This window comes from Taudactylus pleione, unplaced genomic scaffold (assembly GCF_031769625.1).
Source record: "Taudactylus pleione unplaced genomic scaffold, aTauple2 ptg000451l, whole genome shotgun sequence".
Classification (NCBI taxonomy): Eukaryota; Metazoa; Chordata; class Amphibia; order Anura; family Myobatrachidae; genus Taudactylus; species Taudactylus pleione.
The window spans coordinates 5931251-5948663 of record NW_028284853.1 but is presented as its reverse complement, the minus strand read 5'-3'; the positions used below and the strand labels follow the sequence as shown (position 1 = coordinate 5948663).

Below are 17413 nucleotides of genomic sequence, written 5' to 3'. Positions count from 1 at the left end.
AAAGCAAAGATAACTGAGATATATGAATATACAGCTGTGAAGGTATAGGAATGTTTACTTGTATCATTTGTCAGCGGCACAATATAGAAAGATCCCCCCTCTTCTATCACTGTAAGTACATCTAGACTAAGGGTCCACAAGTGGCCAGATGGTATGAGACCTGTAAATCAGGTCTAGGTGTGAGGTTCAAGGACACCTGGCTAAAAAACTCAAATGCTCCTTCAGGTCAAGAACAAAGGAGAGCTGAGGTGACACTTACAAACCACATCCATACACAATAATTGGTGGCCTCTGGCTTCTGGACTTACCATCAGGGTCTGACCCTAGATTGTGGCCACCAGGCTCTGCTGTGGTCAACCCCGGCACGGTCAACTCTTCCAGTTCAGCACCAGAACCCTCAATGACGCAGGAATGTCCGTTTGTAGCGTTCCTTAAAACATTATGATATCCCCCTGATGCTCCAGGGGTCCATCTGGGGATGTGAGTGATGCCCTGAGATATCAGCTCGTTCAAGTAAAATTCAATGACCTCCCTACCCTGTAATAGAGAGCATACATCATAGCATAAAGCGGGACCCTTTTCAAGGCCACTCAGCACTCTAAGACAAACAATGGAACTTTCATTACTTTGGATAGTACAAGGGCTGAGGAACGTCCAAAAAATACTTCTATTTTCCAAAAGAACATAAAATACAATTCTATCCAGAATGATCTTGTTTTATGGCTCTTCATGTTGATGAAAAACCATGTGTGTTGCCAATAGTTAAGGCTGATAAAGCTTCATCTGACTATCATATTATCTTCCTATTTTCTGTACCACGGGACTCAATATAGTAATCAATCAACCACACAGCAAATATGTATAAAAAAACAAAAAAAAAACAACAAAAGATAAATCTGCAAAACTTTATAAAATAAATAAATGCAAAACTGAAGAGTACTCGGCGATAATTCTGGTGATGAATATTTGGGGGACCCACTCACCCTCTTTATGTTGGCAGTGTACTGTTTCATTGCAATCTTTTCCACTGTGCTCTCAAAGCCGAAGAACGACTTGATGTCCAGAGATGCCGTCTGCTCAAAGCACGTCCACTCTTCATTGTCGGGGTGAACCTGAGGTCCAGAAATAAATGTTACATCCTTGCAGTGGTACATTACAGCCAGCACTATGAGGTCAGGCAGGACAACCCTGAGCGACCTATTCCTTTCCAGGTCTCGTGGAACTACAAGTCACAGCTTTCAATGTAATCCCTTAGGACTTGGTATGCTCCACAACAGTTAGTAACATTTTTCAAGTTTTAGATTTTTTTTTTTGTCAAACGTTAGCCCCATAGGAGACAGAAGGGCAGATGTATCAAACCTGAAAGAGGGATAAAGTGTCGAAGCTGTCCATATCAACCAATCCGCTTCCAGCTATCATTTATCAAGCATAGTCTATAAAATGACAGTTAGAAGCTGGTTGGTTGCTGTGGACAATTCAACAACTTTATCGCTCTCTAAAGTTTCATGCATTTCCCCCAGAGACATAAGAGCTTGCAGTTGTCAGGTAGGTTGAATCAAGCTTTAAGAGTTATAATATCAGAAACAGATATCCAGTAATACTCTATAGTTTCATGGATCAAACCACACAAGTCTATATTGTTTTTCCTGATAATTTCACCACAAGGGGGCACCTGATAAAAAAAAAAGGTATGTAGATACATAAGAAAAAATATATTTCAAGATATTCTTTCACAGTGCACACATGTAACACTTGAGGAAACTGCACGTATTTACATATTCGCACATTGTACATTTGTGGTCTATAACCTATTTTACAGTATATATGTTTGTAGCATAATAACAAATTCTGCTAGATTTTCTTTGTGAACACGCTGTTACTTCTGATACCTGTCCTTCCAGAGCAGGGCTGGCCAACCTGTGGCTCTCCAGCTGTTGTGAAACTACACATCCCAGCATGCCCTGCCACAGTATTAGCATTCCCTAATAGCAAAACTGAAGCAGTGCATGCTGAGACTTTTAGTGTTACAACAGCTGGAGAGCCACAGGTTGGCCATTCCTGTTCCAGAGTATGACTAAAACAGCGCCATGTGATTAGTAATATGGCCACTAGAGGGTGCTCTGTACTTACGTTCATGAAAACTATTAACAAGTCCTGTTTCCAAGAATGTGTTTTGGGGGAAAGTATACTTTGGCCAATACATAATAAAGATACTTGTAGTAATAATATGCATATAATTTATAGGAGACCTAATACTGCACCACTGTATTTATTAAAAATGTGAAGCAGCAAAAGACAAAAATTTGTTTTAGTTAGTTAAGATGAATTGGGAACCAGCAGTAGGAAACAAGTGCTTCACAGAAGCTATTATTTCTCCTACATTTATATGTTTCCTCACACAACTGTAATCCCAACAAACTGCTTACATATTAGGGAGAGCTTTGATGCCAGCAAAAAAACTCTCAACAATACTGACAAGCTTTCACCACTGGCTGTTTTCCTGCTGGCTGAAAACAGCTCATGTGACACCACCACAGAGTATGGCAGGTTACCTCAGCAAAGGTCTTGGGTCCAGTAAAATGGCTGCAGTGCTAATTAAAAAAACTTTACTCATGTGTATTGGATAATGGCAACAGTGTACTTGTCAACTAATGCCTGCAATATACCCTGACCACTCTATTGCTCCTTACCTTACGTATTCTAACAGTGCTGGGGAAGAGTCACAATTTAAGACAATAAGGCTTATTTATTAACATTACCATTTAGGTGCAAAATTTGCCCTATACCACAACAACCAATCAGCTCTTAGCTTTTAGCAGTTTAGGCAGACAATGAAACAAGTGTCTGATTGGTTGCTATGGCTAATTTTACATTTTTGCACGTTGTAAAGCTAAACTTTGCTTATTATCACACCCAGACTCCCCTGCTCGGGGCTTGGAAAGTTTGTGGAATGTGATTTATAACAGCACAGAAGCTAGAATTGCATTATCCACCTATTGCAGAAACTCTAACTTGTAGTTCTGCACCAGCTGGCAGGCCAACAGTTGCCCAACCTTATTCTTTCCTGTATTACTTATTGGGACACAGACGAAAATCTTACTGCTGCTCTAAAACATGCCTATTAATTGAAGTTATTTGGATAATAATCTATTGAAGATATTAGTTATAGCTGCAGGAAAGGGCACTAGGGGTGGTTCATCGTCTATCGTTGGTTAGCAACCATTAATGTTCTAATGGCGAGTTGTTTCACCATCCACGGGAGGCCACCAGTGGTAAAACATTGGTGGCAGTCCCCCGATGGTGACTTCGGGACGCTTTGCGCATGTGCGGGCTCAGGGCTGATTCAGAGCCGGACGCTCTTTCAGAGCGCTCGCTCTGAATCAGTGCCCGCCTATTGTTTTTTTAGAGCGGCTTCCTGGCCGCTCGCATAGCTGTGGGTGACCACCCACAGCTAGTGCGAGCGGCCAGGATGATGGTCGCGATGGTCAAGACCATCGCGACCATCGGACTTGCGACGAGACCCTTGTGGTAGAGTCTCGATGCCGCAAGTCCCAGTGGACTTCTTGCTCTTACAGAGCAAGAAGTCCACCCATTGACATCACTTGTGATGTGAGGCCGGCCCCAGACGGTAGGCGTTCTCATGGGAACGCCTCCGTCTGGGCAGCCACGCCCACCAAAGGGGGCGTACTGTCACTCAACATCGACAGCACGCCCCCTTTGTAGCGAGACCCGGAGCAACGGCTTGCCCGTCACTATCCGGGTCTCACGCATGCGCACGATGAAGCCGCCTCCGTCGTGCGCATGCGGCCAACATCGACCCGCTTGCGAGCGCTCAGCGCTCGCGAGCGGGTCTGAATCAGGCCCTCAGTCTGTTCATAGTCTAACCATCGATGGGTAATTGCAGTAATCAGCTGGATCATGTGACAGCCGCTCAGCCAGTCAGCAGACGGATCCCCAAATCAAAATGTCTTCCAGGCTTATCGATCACAAAGAACTGAAATGCTTGTATCTTGTGTGACTATATTAAGTCAAGCAAATAGTTTTTTTTTTTATTCTTTTTCAGCCAGATAATTAAAGGCCGCTGCCCTGGTAATCCTTAAATGACCTGTCAGACAGGCGAAAAGGCCGGAGGATAGGATTTACAGCACGTTAACAATAAACGTCATCCACTCCCATGCTATATCAATAGAGGGGTTTTAGTAGCTTCCATATAATGGTCTGTGTTTCTGCACTATAAGTTACATAGATTACGTTCACGTAATTGCTTTGTATAAAGATTCTAAAGTATCCGGATGATTTTTCTGCTGCGAAACTTACAGAGTAACTGCAGGTCTCGTTCACCAAGACCCGGGTGGAGAAGGTCTCGTTGTGAGCCTCGATCAGCAACGTTCGGTCCTTCCAGTTCAGTGTGTTCTTCTGGATGAAAAATACAAATTCTACGCCCGCAATCTGCAGAGAAAGGAGATCTCATCATTGGTGACCAGGTTACGGGGCCATTACATGAAGCGGTTCAAGTAGACAGAAAGTATTATCGGGGACAGAGATTTACGTCGGCGGAGGTCAGAGTCTCCACTCTTGTGTCCATGGATATGGGGAGGCATAGAGAACACATAAGCGCACAGTCTGCGTATATATCATCTGTCCATACCAAGGATGCCACAATGGGCACTATTCTATCAATGGGCCAATAAAACTCCATCATTTGCCTTGGTTTTAAAATTGCCATCATTACAATCTGCCACATTTGCATCTATACAGAGTAATGCGGCCCACAATCTGCAGAACACCCTAGCATAACATTACAGTATAAGGTTCATTAGGGAGTACTTGAAATGTTAGAACAGAATAGAGGCCTGTTATCCGGAATGCTTGAGGTGCAGGGTTTTCCAGATAAGGGGTTTCTCCGCAATTTGGAGCAAAATATCCAATACTACATTACATTAAAAAACAAAACGTGGGTCTTTTGCCTCCCTGTCCTTCCCAACCTTATAAAAAGGCTTAGCGGTGCTCCTCACAGTGACTATAGTAGTATGTGCACTGCGATCCCACAGCTGTGTTACTTAAGCATGGATGGCACAAGAGAAGACAGTATGGTAGGTATTGTACTGTATCACACATGGGGTGAAATCCTACATCACACATCCTGCAACACTTAGGGGTAAATTTACTAAGATGGGGGTTCTTTTTAAGAAGTGATGTTGCCCATAGCAACCAATCAGATTCTACATCTCATTTATCTAGCACCTTCTAGATAATACCTGGAATCTGATTGGTTGCTATGCGCAACATCACTTCTTCAATAGAAATCCTATCTTAGTAAATTTACCCCTAAGTTATTAGTGTTATTTTACACTACCAGGCACAGGGGAATGGACAGCTGTGCCCTGACAGCCTCCTTCTCTCGCAGAGAGGCTCGGATAGGTTCGAGTTTGCATGCCGAGTTCGGGTTTTTCCATCCAAAAATCGGGTCTCAGAAAGAGGCAAAACGTCATCTTTCATGGACAAACATCATCTTCCATGGACTTTCCATGGAAGATGATGTTTGTCCATGAAAGATGACGTTTTGCCTCTTTCTGAGACCCGATTTTTGGAGGGAAAAATCTGAACTCAGCTGCAAACTCGAACCTATCCGAGCCTGCACATCCCTACTTTCCATAATGGTCACTATGAACGTGTGCGTGTGGGGGGCAAAGTAGATCCAATATTGTTGCTATTCAAGGCGTAAGAAATGATACGCAAAATACATCAATATGCGCAATTTCCGTGTCAGCAGCCCCAACTCGCCTTCTTCAGGAGCCGTGGGGCATCCACGTTAAGCTTACAGCTTCGCTCCACGACATGCAGTGAGCCATCTTCGCTCTTGTGTTCGTACGTGATGTCACTGCCCAGGAACACGGGGATGAGCGGACACGTAGGAAATCGCTTCTCATAGGCCTGCCGGACAGGGGGTAGAAAAGAGACGTTTTAGAGAATACACCTGGCGTGGTCATTAGTCCTAAGAAATCAGAGCTTCACATTCAGTTATCCTGTCTGAAAAGAACGGGAAAGAATAACATATTTTTCTCTTTAATAGAACACGGTGTAAAATTGTATAATTCATCATTACACACAAGTTTTCAGATTCCTCCCCAATTAGAGAATACCCCCAACAATGGTAACATACACTAATAAAGAATCGCCCATTAGGGATTCTAGGCGCTGGCCTAGGACCCAGTGACCTGTTAGGGTTCTAGATTACGAGGTTCTTTGAGTTTTTTGGACAAAGGGAGCCCAAACCAGTATCTTGCCTATGGCCCATAGGTTGTAATCAGACTCTAGTAACACCCCCAAAGAAGGCTAAGCCTCAGTGTTACACATCAGGTCCCACACCGTCAGAGCTGGAGCAGTAGGTTGTGACTATCTTATCGTACTATACTCTCTTCCAGCCTGACAAATTCCGTGATGAATGAGATGACGCTGAGATGAGAGACATGGAGCGCAGAGTTCCAGGTGACAATGACAAATCTTCTCTGAACTGGTTATTCCTCTACAGATCTGTCGTCGGCATTCCTCAAAGCTTTTAGAACACGGATCCTGGGTGGCCTATACATTCTATACCACCGGCGTATTAAACAGCATATTTTATGGCATGCCTGGGTATTCCACTCTCACAAGCCTGGCCCGTGGCCAGCAAACATCAGAGATAGCACTTACAGCAGCCAGAAGGGAGCGTGTTGTACAGAGACTTCCTATGGTGTTTCCCACTTTCACAGCTTTGAAAGTTGAGCAACTGTATTAAAAGTTGAAATAGAAAATGTAGTGCAGGGCTTTCCCACTCCGGTCCTGAAACTCTCTAACAGGCCAGAGTTTTAGGATAGCCAGGCTTGATCGCAGGTGGTTAAATCAAAACGACTGAGGCACAAAATAAGTCACCTGCTGTATGCAAGCAGGCATTTCTTTAAAAACTGGAATATTAGGGAGCCTTGGGGATCCACAACTAAAGCTTAACCAAACCTGAGGAAGAATAAAGTGACACATGTACACAGTACTCTATAGACAAACAGCCGACTACATCACAATTCCTAGTTGAACCTTGTTATTTCACAATCCAAGGTGAATCTCTGCCCATCAACACATATCACATTACATACACGAGAGGAGTATACAAAACTCTCAGATACACATTTCAGCGGCCGCGAAAAATCCTGTGCGCCCGAGAGGAATGCATTTAACCATTCAATAATACAGATGTACAGCGGGAAAGGATATAGCTAGAATGCAAGGCCGTAAATAATAAAATAAAAGATAATTAATGTGCTGATTATGTGGGAATAGATTCAAGCGAATCAAGTGAAATTGAAATGAATTAATAAATGAGGTCATTAGGAAAACTAAACACTGAGCAGACACTGGGCCTGATTCAGAGCCGCTCGCGCCGTGCGTTCGCAAGCGGCCCGATGTTCTGTGTACATGCATGCACACGCTTCTTTCTGCGCGTGCGCGAACTACACACTGCGATCGCAACCCTCATGCTCGCCCAGCAAAGGCAGCCCAGGGTAATGAGTGACAGGAGAGGCAGTTTGTGGGTGGTAACAGGGGCAGGACACTAATAATTGGGGGTTTCGAGATGCGAACGCAGGCGTGCCAGAGTGTTTCAACGCCGTTTTAGAGGCGTGCATAATTAACAGGCAGCGTCATAGGACACGTCACTTGCATTTTTTTTACACTGATTTCCTCGCAATGCTTGCGGTAGGGTAAAGCTACCTCAAGCACTGCATTCACATCCGATGGTGCTCGATGTACCAATGTTTTAATACACTTCCTGGAGATGACGTGTTGCTGGTGGGCGGCTCTGCCTGTGCGATTGGGCGTATGCTCAGACGAAGTGGCCGCTCGCTAAGACATGGTGGGCGTACTTATGGCTTGGCGAGCGATCGCTTCCCATGGCGTCACTTTGACAAAATTGCATACGCATCTAGCGAGCGTACACAGAAGAACGGGCCTGAATCAGGCCCACTGTCCCCTAAATACTGGTGTAAGTAAATATGAAGACACTACATAAATCTGGGCTAACACACACACTGAGACAGACACACACACACATCACAAAAAAGTGTGTCCCTATTTGTTGAATATGGAGACAAGTACAGGAGTTCCGCCTTTTTATGTCCATTAGTTTTGGTGCATTTTCCATTTATTTTGCGGTTTTTCGGCCAGGCGGATGAACGTCCCTCTCACGATAACATCCTTCTTACATTAAATATATACTTTTAAAGGAAGGCACTGTGTGTTCTGTTTTTATTTTAATATTATAACCATGTTATCTGCATATATCTGTATTTCACCAAAATGGTAATGTTCCGTTTTTCCTTGTACTTAAAAGAAATGGCAATTAAATAAAGTCAACAATTTGGTGGATTAATACATTAATACATTTGAGGAGCGATGTGTAATGCAGAAACCCTACAGTAAGGTGCCTCTCTGGGACGGTCATTGTTTTGACAGAAAATATGAGATATGGTAAGAACTTACACCCGGCGGCTCTGCAGACAACTGTGCACCCTCGACTGTAAGGCAGAGATCTTTTCCCCCGTCACAAAGATCCTTTGCTGACCCGAGTCCAATAAGGCTCCGAAGTGCAGAATCCGCTGAGACGGGACCAGGGTGGACTTCTGCCAATTTATTAACCAGCCGTGCCGTTGCAGTAGCGCAATAGTCAGGTCCAAGTGGCGCAGAAGGAGCTCCGGAGATCCTGCCACTAAGAGAAGATCGTCCAAGTACGGCAACATGCGGACTCCCTGCAGCCGCAGGGAAGCCGCCATGACCGCCATCACCTTGGTGAAAACACGTGGTGCTGTCGCCAGGCCAAAAGGTAACGCCCGGAACTGAAAGTGGTCGCTGCGGATTGCAAACCTGAGGAACTGCTGATGGCGCAAAAGAATAGGGACATGCAGATAAGCGTCCTGTATGTCCAATGATACATGTAGTCCCCAGGTTCCAGCGCCAGAATGATGGACCGAAGGGTCTCCATCCGAAACTTCGGCACCCGCAAAGACTTGTTGAGAGCTTTGAGGTTGAGAATCGGACGAAAGGACCCATTGGGTTTCTGTACCAAAAAGAGATTGGAATAGAAACCCTGGCCCCTCTGGGAGAATGGAACCGGAACTATAACTCCAGCCTGGAGCATAGTGTGCAAGACCTTCCGCAGCTCCGTGGCTTTGTTCCGGTCTGATGGTAAACCCGTGGTGAAGAATCGAGCCGGGGGTCTGTGCCGGAAGGAGAGGGCATACCCGTGTGAGACCACCTCGAGAACCCAAGTGTCTGTCGTGGTGACCGACCAACACCGGGCGAACTGCAGTAGGCGGCCTCCCACTTTGGGATCCCCCAAAGGGAGGCCCGGACCGTCAGGCCGCAGGCTTGTCATCTGGCTTAGGGGCCGGACGTCTGGTACTCCAGGCCTGCTTCCGGGGTTTGGCCGATTTCTTGGGCCAGCCTGTCCGGGAAAGGACTGTGCTTTAGGCCTACCCTGGGCCCTATAAGCCCGAAAGGACTATGTACCTGAACCAGAAGGACAAGCAGCCGACGGGAGACATGCTGATTTAGCTGCCGCCAGCGTGGCTATAATCTTGTCCAGGTCCGGACCGAAGAGAACCTCTCCGTTAAAAGGCAACGCCTCCAAACCCTTTTTGGAATCAGCGTCCGCCTTCCAGGATCACAACCACAAGGTGCGACGAGCAGCAACCGCTGCCGAAGAAATTCGAGATGCCAGGGTACTAATATCTAAGGCCGCTTCGTTGATATAAGTGGCCGAATCCCGGAGATTGATGATCAACTCCGTCTGCTCCGCCGAACAGTCGGGATCGAGGGACGTCTCCAACATATCAGCCCAGCGCTCCATAGCTTTGGCAACCCAGCAAATGGCCATAGCTGGCCGCGCTGGCCCCCCCCCGCAAGGGAATAGACGGACTTCAGGCAGATCTCCACCTTGCGGTCCGTAGCGTCCTTAAGGGAGTACATGGATGGCATGGGCAATGTGGCACTACGGACAAGTCGTGTCACATGAGAATCCACCTGTGGAGGTGATTCCCACTTGGCAAAATAATTGTCTGCCATCGGATACGCCACTGCTAAACGCCTTTGAGGCTGATATCGTTTCCCTGGCTGTTTCCACGCTTCCTCTAGGTGGTCAACTAATTGCCCCGAAAGAGGACACACTGTGGTATCTCCTTTAACATCCTTGAAAAAGGCGTATTTGGACTTTGATACCGGAGGCTCCTCATCCTCTATAACTAAAGCAGTACGGACTGCACGAATAAGGCCAGGTATATACACCTTAGACTTAGCGTCCGACTCTTTAGGACGGGGAGGTTCCTGGTCAGAAAAATCCAGACTCTCCCCATCATCGGACGTCCCATCGTCTTCCTCATAAGGAGCAGACTGAGACGCCACCGGCCGCTTGTGAGGCCGCATCACAGACTCCCCCTGCAACACGTCTGACAACTGCTGTACAGAGCTTGTTAACGAATTAACCCACGCAGGCTCATGAGAGACCTGAGGAGGGGAAATAGGGAGACCGTGGGGTACCATTAGTTGTCTCGGGAAACCCTGTATGGGTGACGACACCACTGACTGCTGGGACAATCCCATCTGTGAGAGCGCAGGCTGCGTAGCTAACTGGCCCACGAGGGTTGTAAGCGCTTTGGCGAAACAAGCCCAGGGCGGCTCCTGTACCGGAGCCGTGACCGTAATCGTCCGTGTCAACAAATAACACTGCCGACATAGTGCCTCCGCACTACCGTCCCCCTCTGCTATAGGTACCTTGCATGCAGTACATAAAAGCTGGAGAGAAAAGTCACTTTCAGACATAATGGTAAGTATGTGACCCCTCTCACTGATACTCGTTAGTATAGTGTGAGACCACCCTGCAAGCACCGCACCACAAGGGCTTTAGCAGAAAGAACAGGGACAGTTAAATGCTGACAGATAGAAAATAAAGTACAGGCAGCAGACGCTAGCATAGGTCACATACAATGCAAAGAAATCAATCCCTGCACTATCAGCGCTGATCCTCAACTACGCACACTCAAAGCCTGGTAGGACACAGCGCTGCATACACAGACCTTAATCCAACGGAGAAGAGGTATGCGGGGGGACCCAGACCGCGATGCCACCGTTCACCAGCGTCCAGCAGCTCTCACCATGCTTTCTCCAAAGATGGCCACCGAGGAGCAGAGAGGAGGCCGGCCTGGGGGAGGAGCGCTGACACAGGGCCAGTCAGCGCAGTGCAGAGAGGGCTGTGTGCAGCGGGGGAGGCGCCGGCTGTGAGACAGGGAAGGCGCGCTCCCCTGGCATGCATTTAACCCCTGGGACGCCGCAGCGCTACCGCTCTGCCGCGGTCCTGCTGTCCCAGGGGGGTAGTGGAAGCGCAGGTTAGGACCTGGCTCCACGCTGCAGCCAGTCCCCAGGGAGCCCCCTACCTGGGGACTTTGGACCATGTGTCAGCGGGGACCCACCGCGGGACCCCGCTGCTTACCTTTGTCCCCCTTGATTCCGGCCATGGTCCTAAACATCTGGGGTCACCGCTAGCTGTGACCCCAGATGCCTACCAGCATCCCCGGATCAGTACCGGCATTCTGGTACCGGCAGGGGTGTAGGGAAGACAGCATGGACGTCAGGACTGACAGTCCATGCTGTACTTCCAGATGTGCAGCCACAGCTGCATTGAAGAAACTTCAGGGGCTCTTCATAGCCCCCCTCTAACAGGTGCATCCGACTCCGGCCGGGCACCAAACTAAACTGAGATGCCTTGGCTCGGGGGCGGGGTATAGGAGGGGGACCCTAGTGCATCCTGGGAGGCTGAAACTTAACTCTATGGTGCCCGATGCCTGACGACATCACCTATACCCCAAGGTATCCTGTGGATACCCTATGGACCCTGAAGTAGAAAATTATACTTATTCCTTCATTAATATTCAGATGAGTTCTCAACAATTTTCTCCCAGATAGAATCATACAAAGAGAAAAAACAACAAAACACTCTGTCATATGCTGAGGAGTCTTCCATGGGGGATTTATAAAGATACCTTGATGAGAATATCTCCGTTTGAATACACGTGAGTTGGGCGACGCCCATCTCTATTATTCTACTTGAGAGGTGGAAACGTGGCCTCATAGAATCCTATACTCCAGGGCTATAAAGATACCTTTATAAATGGATTATTCCCCCACTTTATTGTGAGTGTGGTATGCCATCTTAATTACTTTGGTCTGCTATTAATATTCACAAATTTGAATCTTTTAAGAATGTTTTTTGTGACAGAGTCTTTTGTTGTTTTTTCTCTCTTTGTATGTTTCTATCTGGGAGAAAATTTGTTGAGAACTCATCTGAACATTACTGAAGGAATAAGGGGTCTATTTACTAAGCAGTGTTAAGAGACAGAGTGAAAAGTGATAAGAAAGTGATAAGGTACCAGCTCCTGTCATTTTTCAAACACAGCCTGTGAGATGACAGTTGGGAGCTGATTGGCTGGCACCTTATCACTTTTCACTCTGTCTCCTAACACTGCTTAGTAAATAGACCCCTAAGTCATACATGCCTACCCTCCCGGTTTTCGCGGGAGGCTCCCGATTTTTCGGGTAACCCCCCGCACCCCCGGAAGGGTAGGCATTTCTCCCGCATTCTGCCCACTTCCTAGTGAAGTGGGCAGAAAGAGGAGAATACCCGCGGCGATCGCGGGTCTCCGTGAAGGGGGCGGGGCTTAAGATGTGATTCTGCATGAATCACAGCATTTGGCCCCACCACCTATGTAAATTTGACCCAATCGTGGCAGTTTTGCCACGAGGGGGCGGGGCTTAATGACGCGAATCATTAGGCCCCGCCCCCAACGGCCCCCTGCTGCTTCTCTTACCCGGGCTTCTCCCGGGAAGAGATTTATAAAGGTAGGTAAGTATGCCCTAAGTATCATTTATTGTCATTCCATTATTTCCAGTGCCATCTCAAATTTCTAAATGTTTTTCATTTGTTTATATATATGTATAAGAGTGTGGTGTTACTCTTCATTGTTTAGAATAGTGAGTAGACAGCAGGTTGTAAGCGCACTAATGGAATACCCTTATTCTGTATTTTATTGTGTCGACAGTGATTACATAGATAGCAGAATGCTGGCATCACTATCCCGATGCAGTAAAAATGACTACTTACAGCATTTGTACTGTGCGGGAATGATAGATTTACACATGCTGTTTGCAATGCGTGCTCAAAGTTCTAATAGTCGCAAGGAAAAATCCTCTAAGTATAATTTTTACTGCGTCGGGATAGTGCCGGCCGGTATTCTACCGTCAATGTAGTCACCATCGGCAGAGACCCTCGACCTCCCTTATGTATCTTGTAGTTCTACTAAACATTTCTTCAGGGTCTCTATACCCATCTGTAACAATGGTGCCTACTTATATATTTCACTGACTCACATACATTTAATTTAGAATGGGGTCATTTACCGTAGTGATGAACCAAATCTATCTAGTGCTCGGCTGCAGAGTCACTGAATATTAAATGGTCATCCTGATTCCCTTCAAAGTGTACTGCATTGGATGTGGATATAGCACTTAAAAGTACAATTACAGATTAGAATTTATTGTGAAGACACTGGCAACTAGGGAGGCCAATCCCGGGTGGTTTTTTTTCAATCTTGGGATTCGGGATTGAAAAAAAAACAAAAAAAAAACCCAACAGCTAAAAGAGCGCGAATCCCGGCAATTTTAGGACAAAATCCCGGGATCCCGAGATTGGCCTCCCTACTGGCTCCTAATAGTACACAGGATAATGAGACTTATAAACAGCGAGTGACCTTCTGAGGAAGAGCTCCAGGGCTCGAAACGAGTTAAGGGCTACAGGCTATCATCACAGCAGAACACCCATACCTAGTATCGGCACTGCTTGCAAATCCGGGCCGCCTGCGGTGCACTTCCAATGCTGAACTTTCATCTGTGATCTGCTTCGCAGGCCTCTGGGACATCTATTGCCAGGGCTGGACTGCCCATCTGGCACTTCTGGCAAATGCCAGAAGGGCCAATGGCCAGATGGGCCGGTCCGGCTGCAAACCCCAGACGAGCAGCTCCGCCTCCCGGCGCTCTGCTTGGCCAGGACACTGAAAGACGGGGGCGGGAAGCAAAGCCACGCCCCTGTGACTCACAGCATGCACTGAGGCGTGGACACGCCCCTTTTGCAGTGAGGCCACACCCGTTTCCGGGTGAGCGCATTAGGGGGTCAGCCCCAGTCCGTCTCTGTCTATTTATGTGTTGTTTTTCTGTGTGTTTATAAGTAAATTCTATATGTTTTTATTGGCTATTTTAAGCCTCATTATCCGTGGGCTATTTGGAGCCTAATTAAATAATAAATTGTATATAAAAATAACATAAAACAAGGGCGCCTCTTAGTGCAATATCCGTGAAAACAACACCAAAATTGTGTGAAGAGGGCTAAGAGTGAACCCGTACCATGTGCATAAAATTATGACAGCTTATCCCATGTCCTTTGTGAAGATCCTCATAAGGTCACTGACATCAATAGCGTTTTTCAGTTTTTAATGGGAATCCAAAATCCATAAAAACATAAAAATAGACATACATAGTGTAACACAATTTCCGAGCTTAAATATTGCAAATGACTGCCCGTACATTAGAGATAGTAAAACACAGCTTATCTGAGAATCAGCATACAGCAAAGTACCCGGCTAGCCCTATTCACACAATTTTGGTGTTGTTTCATGGTTATTGCACTAGGAGGCGCTCTTGTTTTTTGTTATTTTGCAGATTGAAGGAGTTGGTGTGCTGGACAACGAGGAGCTTTGGCCGTCCAATATGAGTGGATTTTTCTAGGCACGAAACATGGACTTTTCCAAAAGACTTATACCCATATAGGGTGTTACTTATTTGTATTATTGGTTCTCTTCACATTGTCACACACCGGCCTAGTGCCAAAATTATTTTCGTTTTAATAAATTGTATATATAATGTTTATCTACAATATTACGCTATATACTGTCCTTTTTTTCTCTCCATATATACAAAACATTATTGAAAATCGAGAACGAGGTAAGTAATTTATTTTTATTTCGCTTATTTAGGGTTTAGCGCTACTGGGTTTTACACACTTTGTTTCTACTTATCACATTATATTTGGTGTTTTAGGTGACCCACACGATGTTTTAAACCTCGGCTGCTTCACCAGTTGCGCTAGAGCGTTATATCCATTATACTCAATTTCAGGCGCAAATCCCATTTAAAGTATCCCCAGTTACTACAGAAGGTTGCAGAATCCAGCAAAATGATTTGTAATGTGGCAATATCAATTGTTACTGGTATAACCTTCTAAGTTCATTACTCAATAATGGTTTACGGCTGGTTAGGCAGTTTTCTGAATCTTTTGTAAGAGAATAGGGCAGCGAGAATGGCGTAGTGGTTAGCATTACAGCCAGGCGCAGTGGTTAGCATTACTGCCACACAGAGGTCATGAGATGAATTCCCATTCATGGCGCGTCGTGGGATTCCTCCCACAAAATATGCTGGTACTGTAGGTTAATTATCTTCTGACAAAAAATGAACCCTAGTGTGTATATGTGTGTGCCCATGTGGTAGGGAATATAGCAGGGTATTCAATTAGAGGCGAAAAGTCGGAAACTTTTCGCCTGTCCGACTTTTCGCCTGTTTCAGAGGCAAATTCATTCCGTGCACGTCCCCGCTTTTCGCCTAATTCAATTGCAAAACAGGGGAAAACGGAAATAGGCGAATGCGGAACAGGCGAAAAGTACTAAAGAATTGGGGAAATCAGTCTGTACCCCAGAAAAAGATACATTAACATAGGGAATCAATATAGATGTGTCCTAATAGCCCTAATAACATAGGGAATCAATATAGATGTGTACTAATAGCCCTAATAAAACTATTTTGCGTACTTGAGTTGTGTAAATTGCTTGCTATTAGCTTCTTGTAAAAGTGGTGAAGAATGGCATTAAGCAGTATTTTTTGGTGAAAATAAGTAGTCCAGTAAAGTTTGGAGTACTTGAAAATGGGTGCTAGCATATTTTATAGTCTCTAAAGTGACCTTTTTAAAAACGTGAAAAAGCCTCCTGCTGCATGCACCTGCAATCCCAAATTTGTGCTGCATGCACCTGACCCATCCTAGCAGCCCCCAAGAAGCCTATTTTGCTAGTTTTTATGCTTGTCCCCCCAATTTTTAAATTTTCACCCCAAAAATTACATGTCTTTTTTGGGGTGTTCTTAGGTTTGTTTTTGTTTTTTTTGCAGATTTGTCTTTCGGGGAGCTGTCCCAAGGATTCTGAGTCATTACTCCATGTTTGCACCCCGAAATAAAAATGTTGCACTTCTTTTCACCTGCTATTGATCTTTTTTGCCGAATTCAATGCATCGAGTTTCCGCTTAGGCAAAATTGTCCTGGAATTTAATTAGGTGAAAAGTTTTTAGACAAAATTTTTGAGAAAAAAAAAAAAAAAAAGTATCGAAAAAGGTTTTTCGCCTCTACTTGAATATGCCCATAGACTGTAAGCTCCACTGAGACAGGGACTCATGCGAGTGACTGAATTATTCTCCGTAAAGCGCTGCGGAACGTGTGCGCGCTATATAAATAACTGGCAATACCAATAATAACATTTTTCTTCATGCTCACATTTCACAGCAGATATCGTCCCACCACAGGGACTCAGGCATTCCTAGAATGCAGGCCCCAGAATGTCAGTTCTCCTTATCGTGTGCAATAGTGTGCAGTGGGTGTGAAAACAGCGTAGCAAGCAGGGCCACAGGAAGACTCGGCATTCAATACAACCTACAAAGCATTCCACAAGTGCCGATCCTACTGCTGGACAAGTGTATGACGCTCCAGCTCAGGGAAGTCACTTCATCTCCCAGGAGCTGCAACCAACACACCTAGGGGGAGATTTATCAAAGCTTAGAGAGAGGTAAAGTGGATACAATTAAAGTACCAACCAATGAGCTCCAGACTGTCATTTTTCAAACACAGCCTGTAAAATGACAGGAGCTGATTGGTTGGTACTTTATCTCCGTCCACTTTATCTCTCTCCAAGGCTTAGTACAGAGACTCCTATCTCTCTCCAAGCTTTGATATATCTCCCCTCAGACACAACCATGGACACATTAAGGCTAGAAATACTAATTAGTAAAACAAGTTAGCTGAAAAAAAATATATATATATCACAGGACAACCAATTAAGGCTAAATTTAGATGCCAGTGAAGCACTGGTCTAGTAAAGACCACAAAAGTATGGCTTAAAAGCAGGGATGGGGAACGCTCAGGCCCGGGGGCCGTATAAGGCCCCTGGAATCATTTGCTCTGGCCCTCGGAGCTTTTTTCTGCTAGCCTCATCTGGCTAGCAGGGTGCCTAGAATGGCACACTGCAGC

At 45.7% G+C, this 17413-nt stretch overlaps 1 protein-coding gene across 5 annotated transcripts in view; it reads right to left on the bottom strand.

Moving 5' to 3' along the window:
* LOC148505538 (SEC14-like protein 5) overlaps positions 1-17413 on the bottom strand; it is an 89846-nt gene that overhangs the window by 8787 nt on the left and 63646 nt on the right. For all 5 annotated transcript variants that reach the window (XM_088448171.1, XM_088448173.1, XM_088448170.1 and 2 more), the window contains 4 exons: positions 5785-5934; positions 4318-4449; positions 984-1112; positions 309-537 (listed from right to left, as the gene is read on the bottom strand). In XM_088448171.1, the coding sequence (XP_088304297.1) occupies positions 309-537; positions 984-1112; positions 4318-4449; positions 5785-5934 (640 nt within the window). The remainder of the gene's footprint in view (positions 1-308; positions 538-983; positions 1113-4317; positions 4450-5784; positions 5935-17413) is intronic.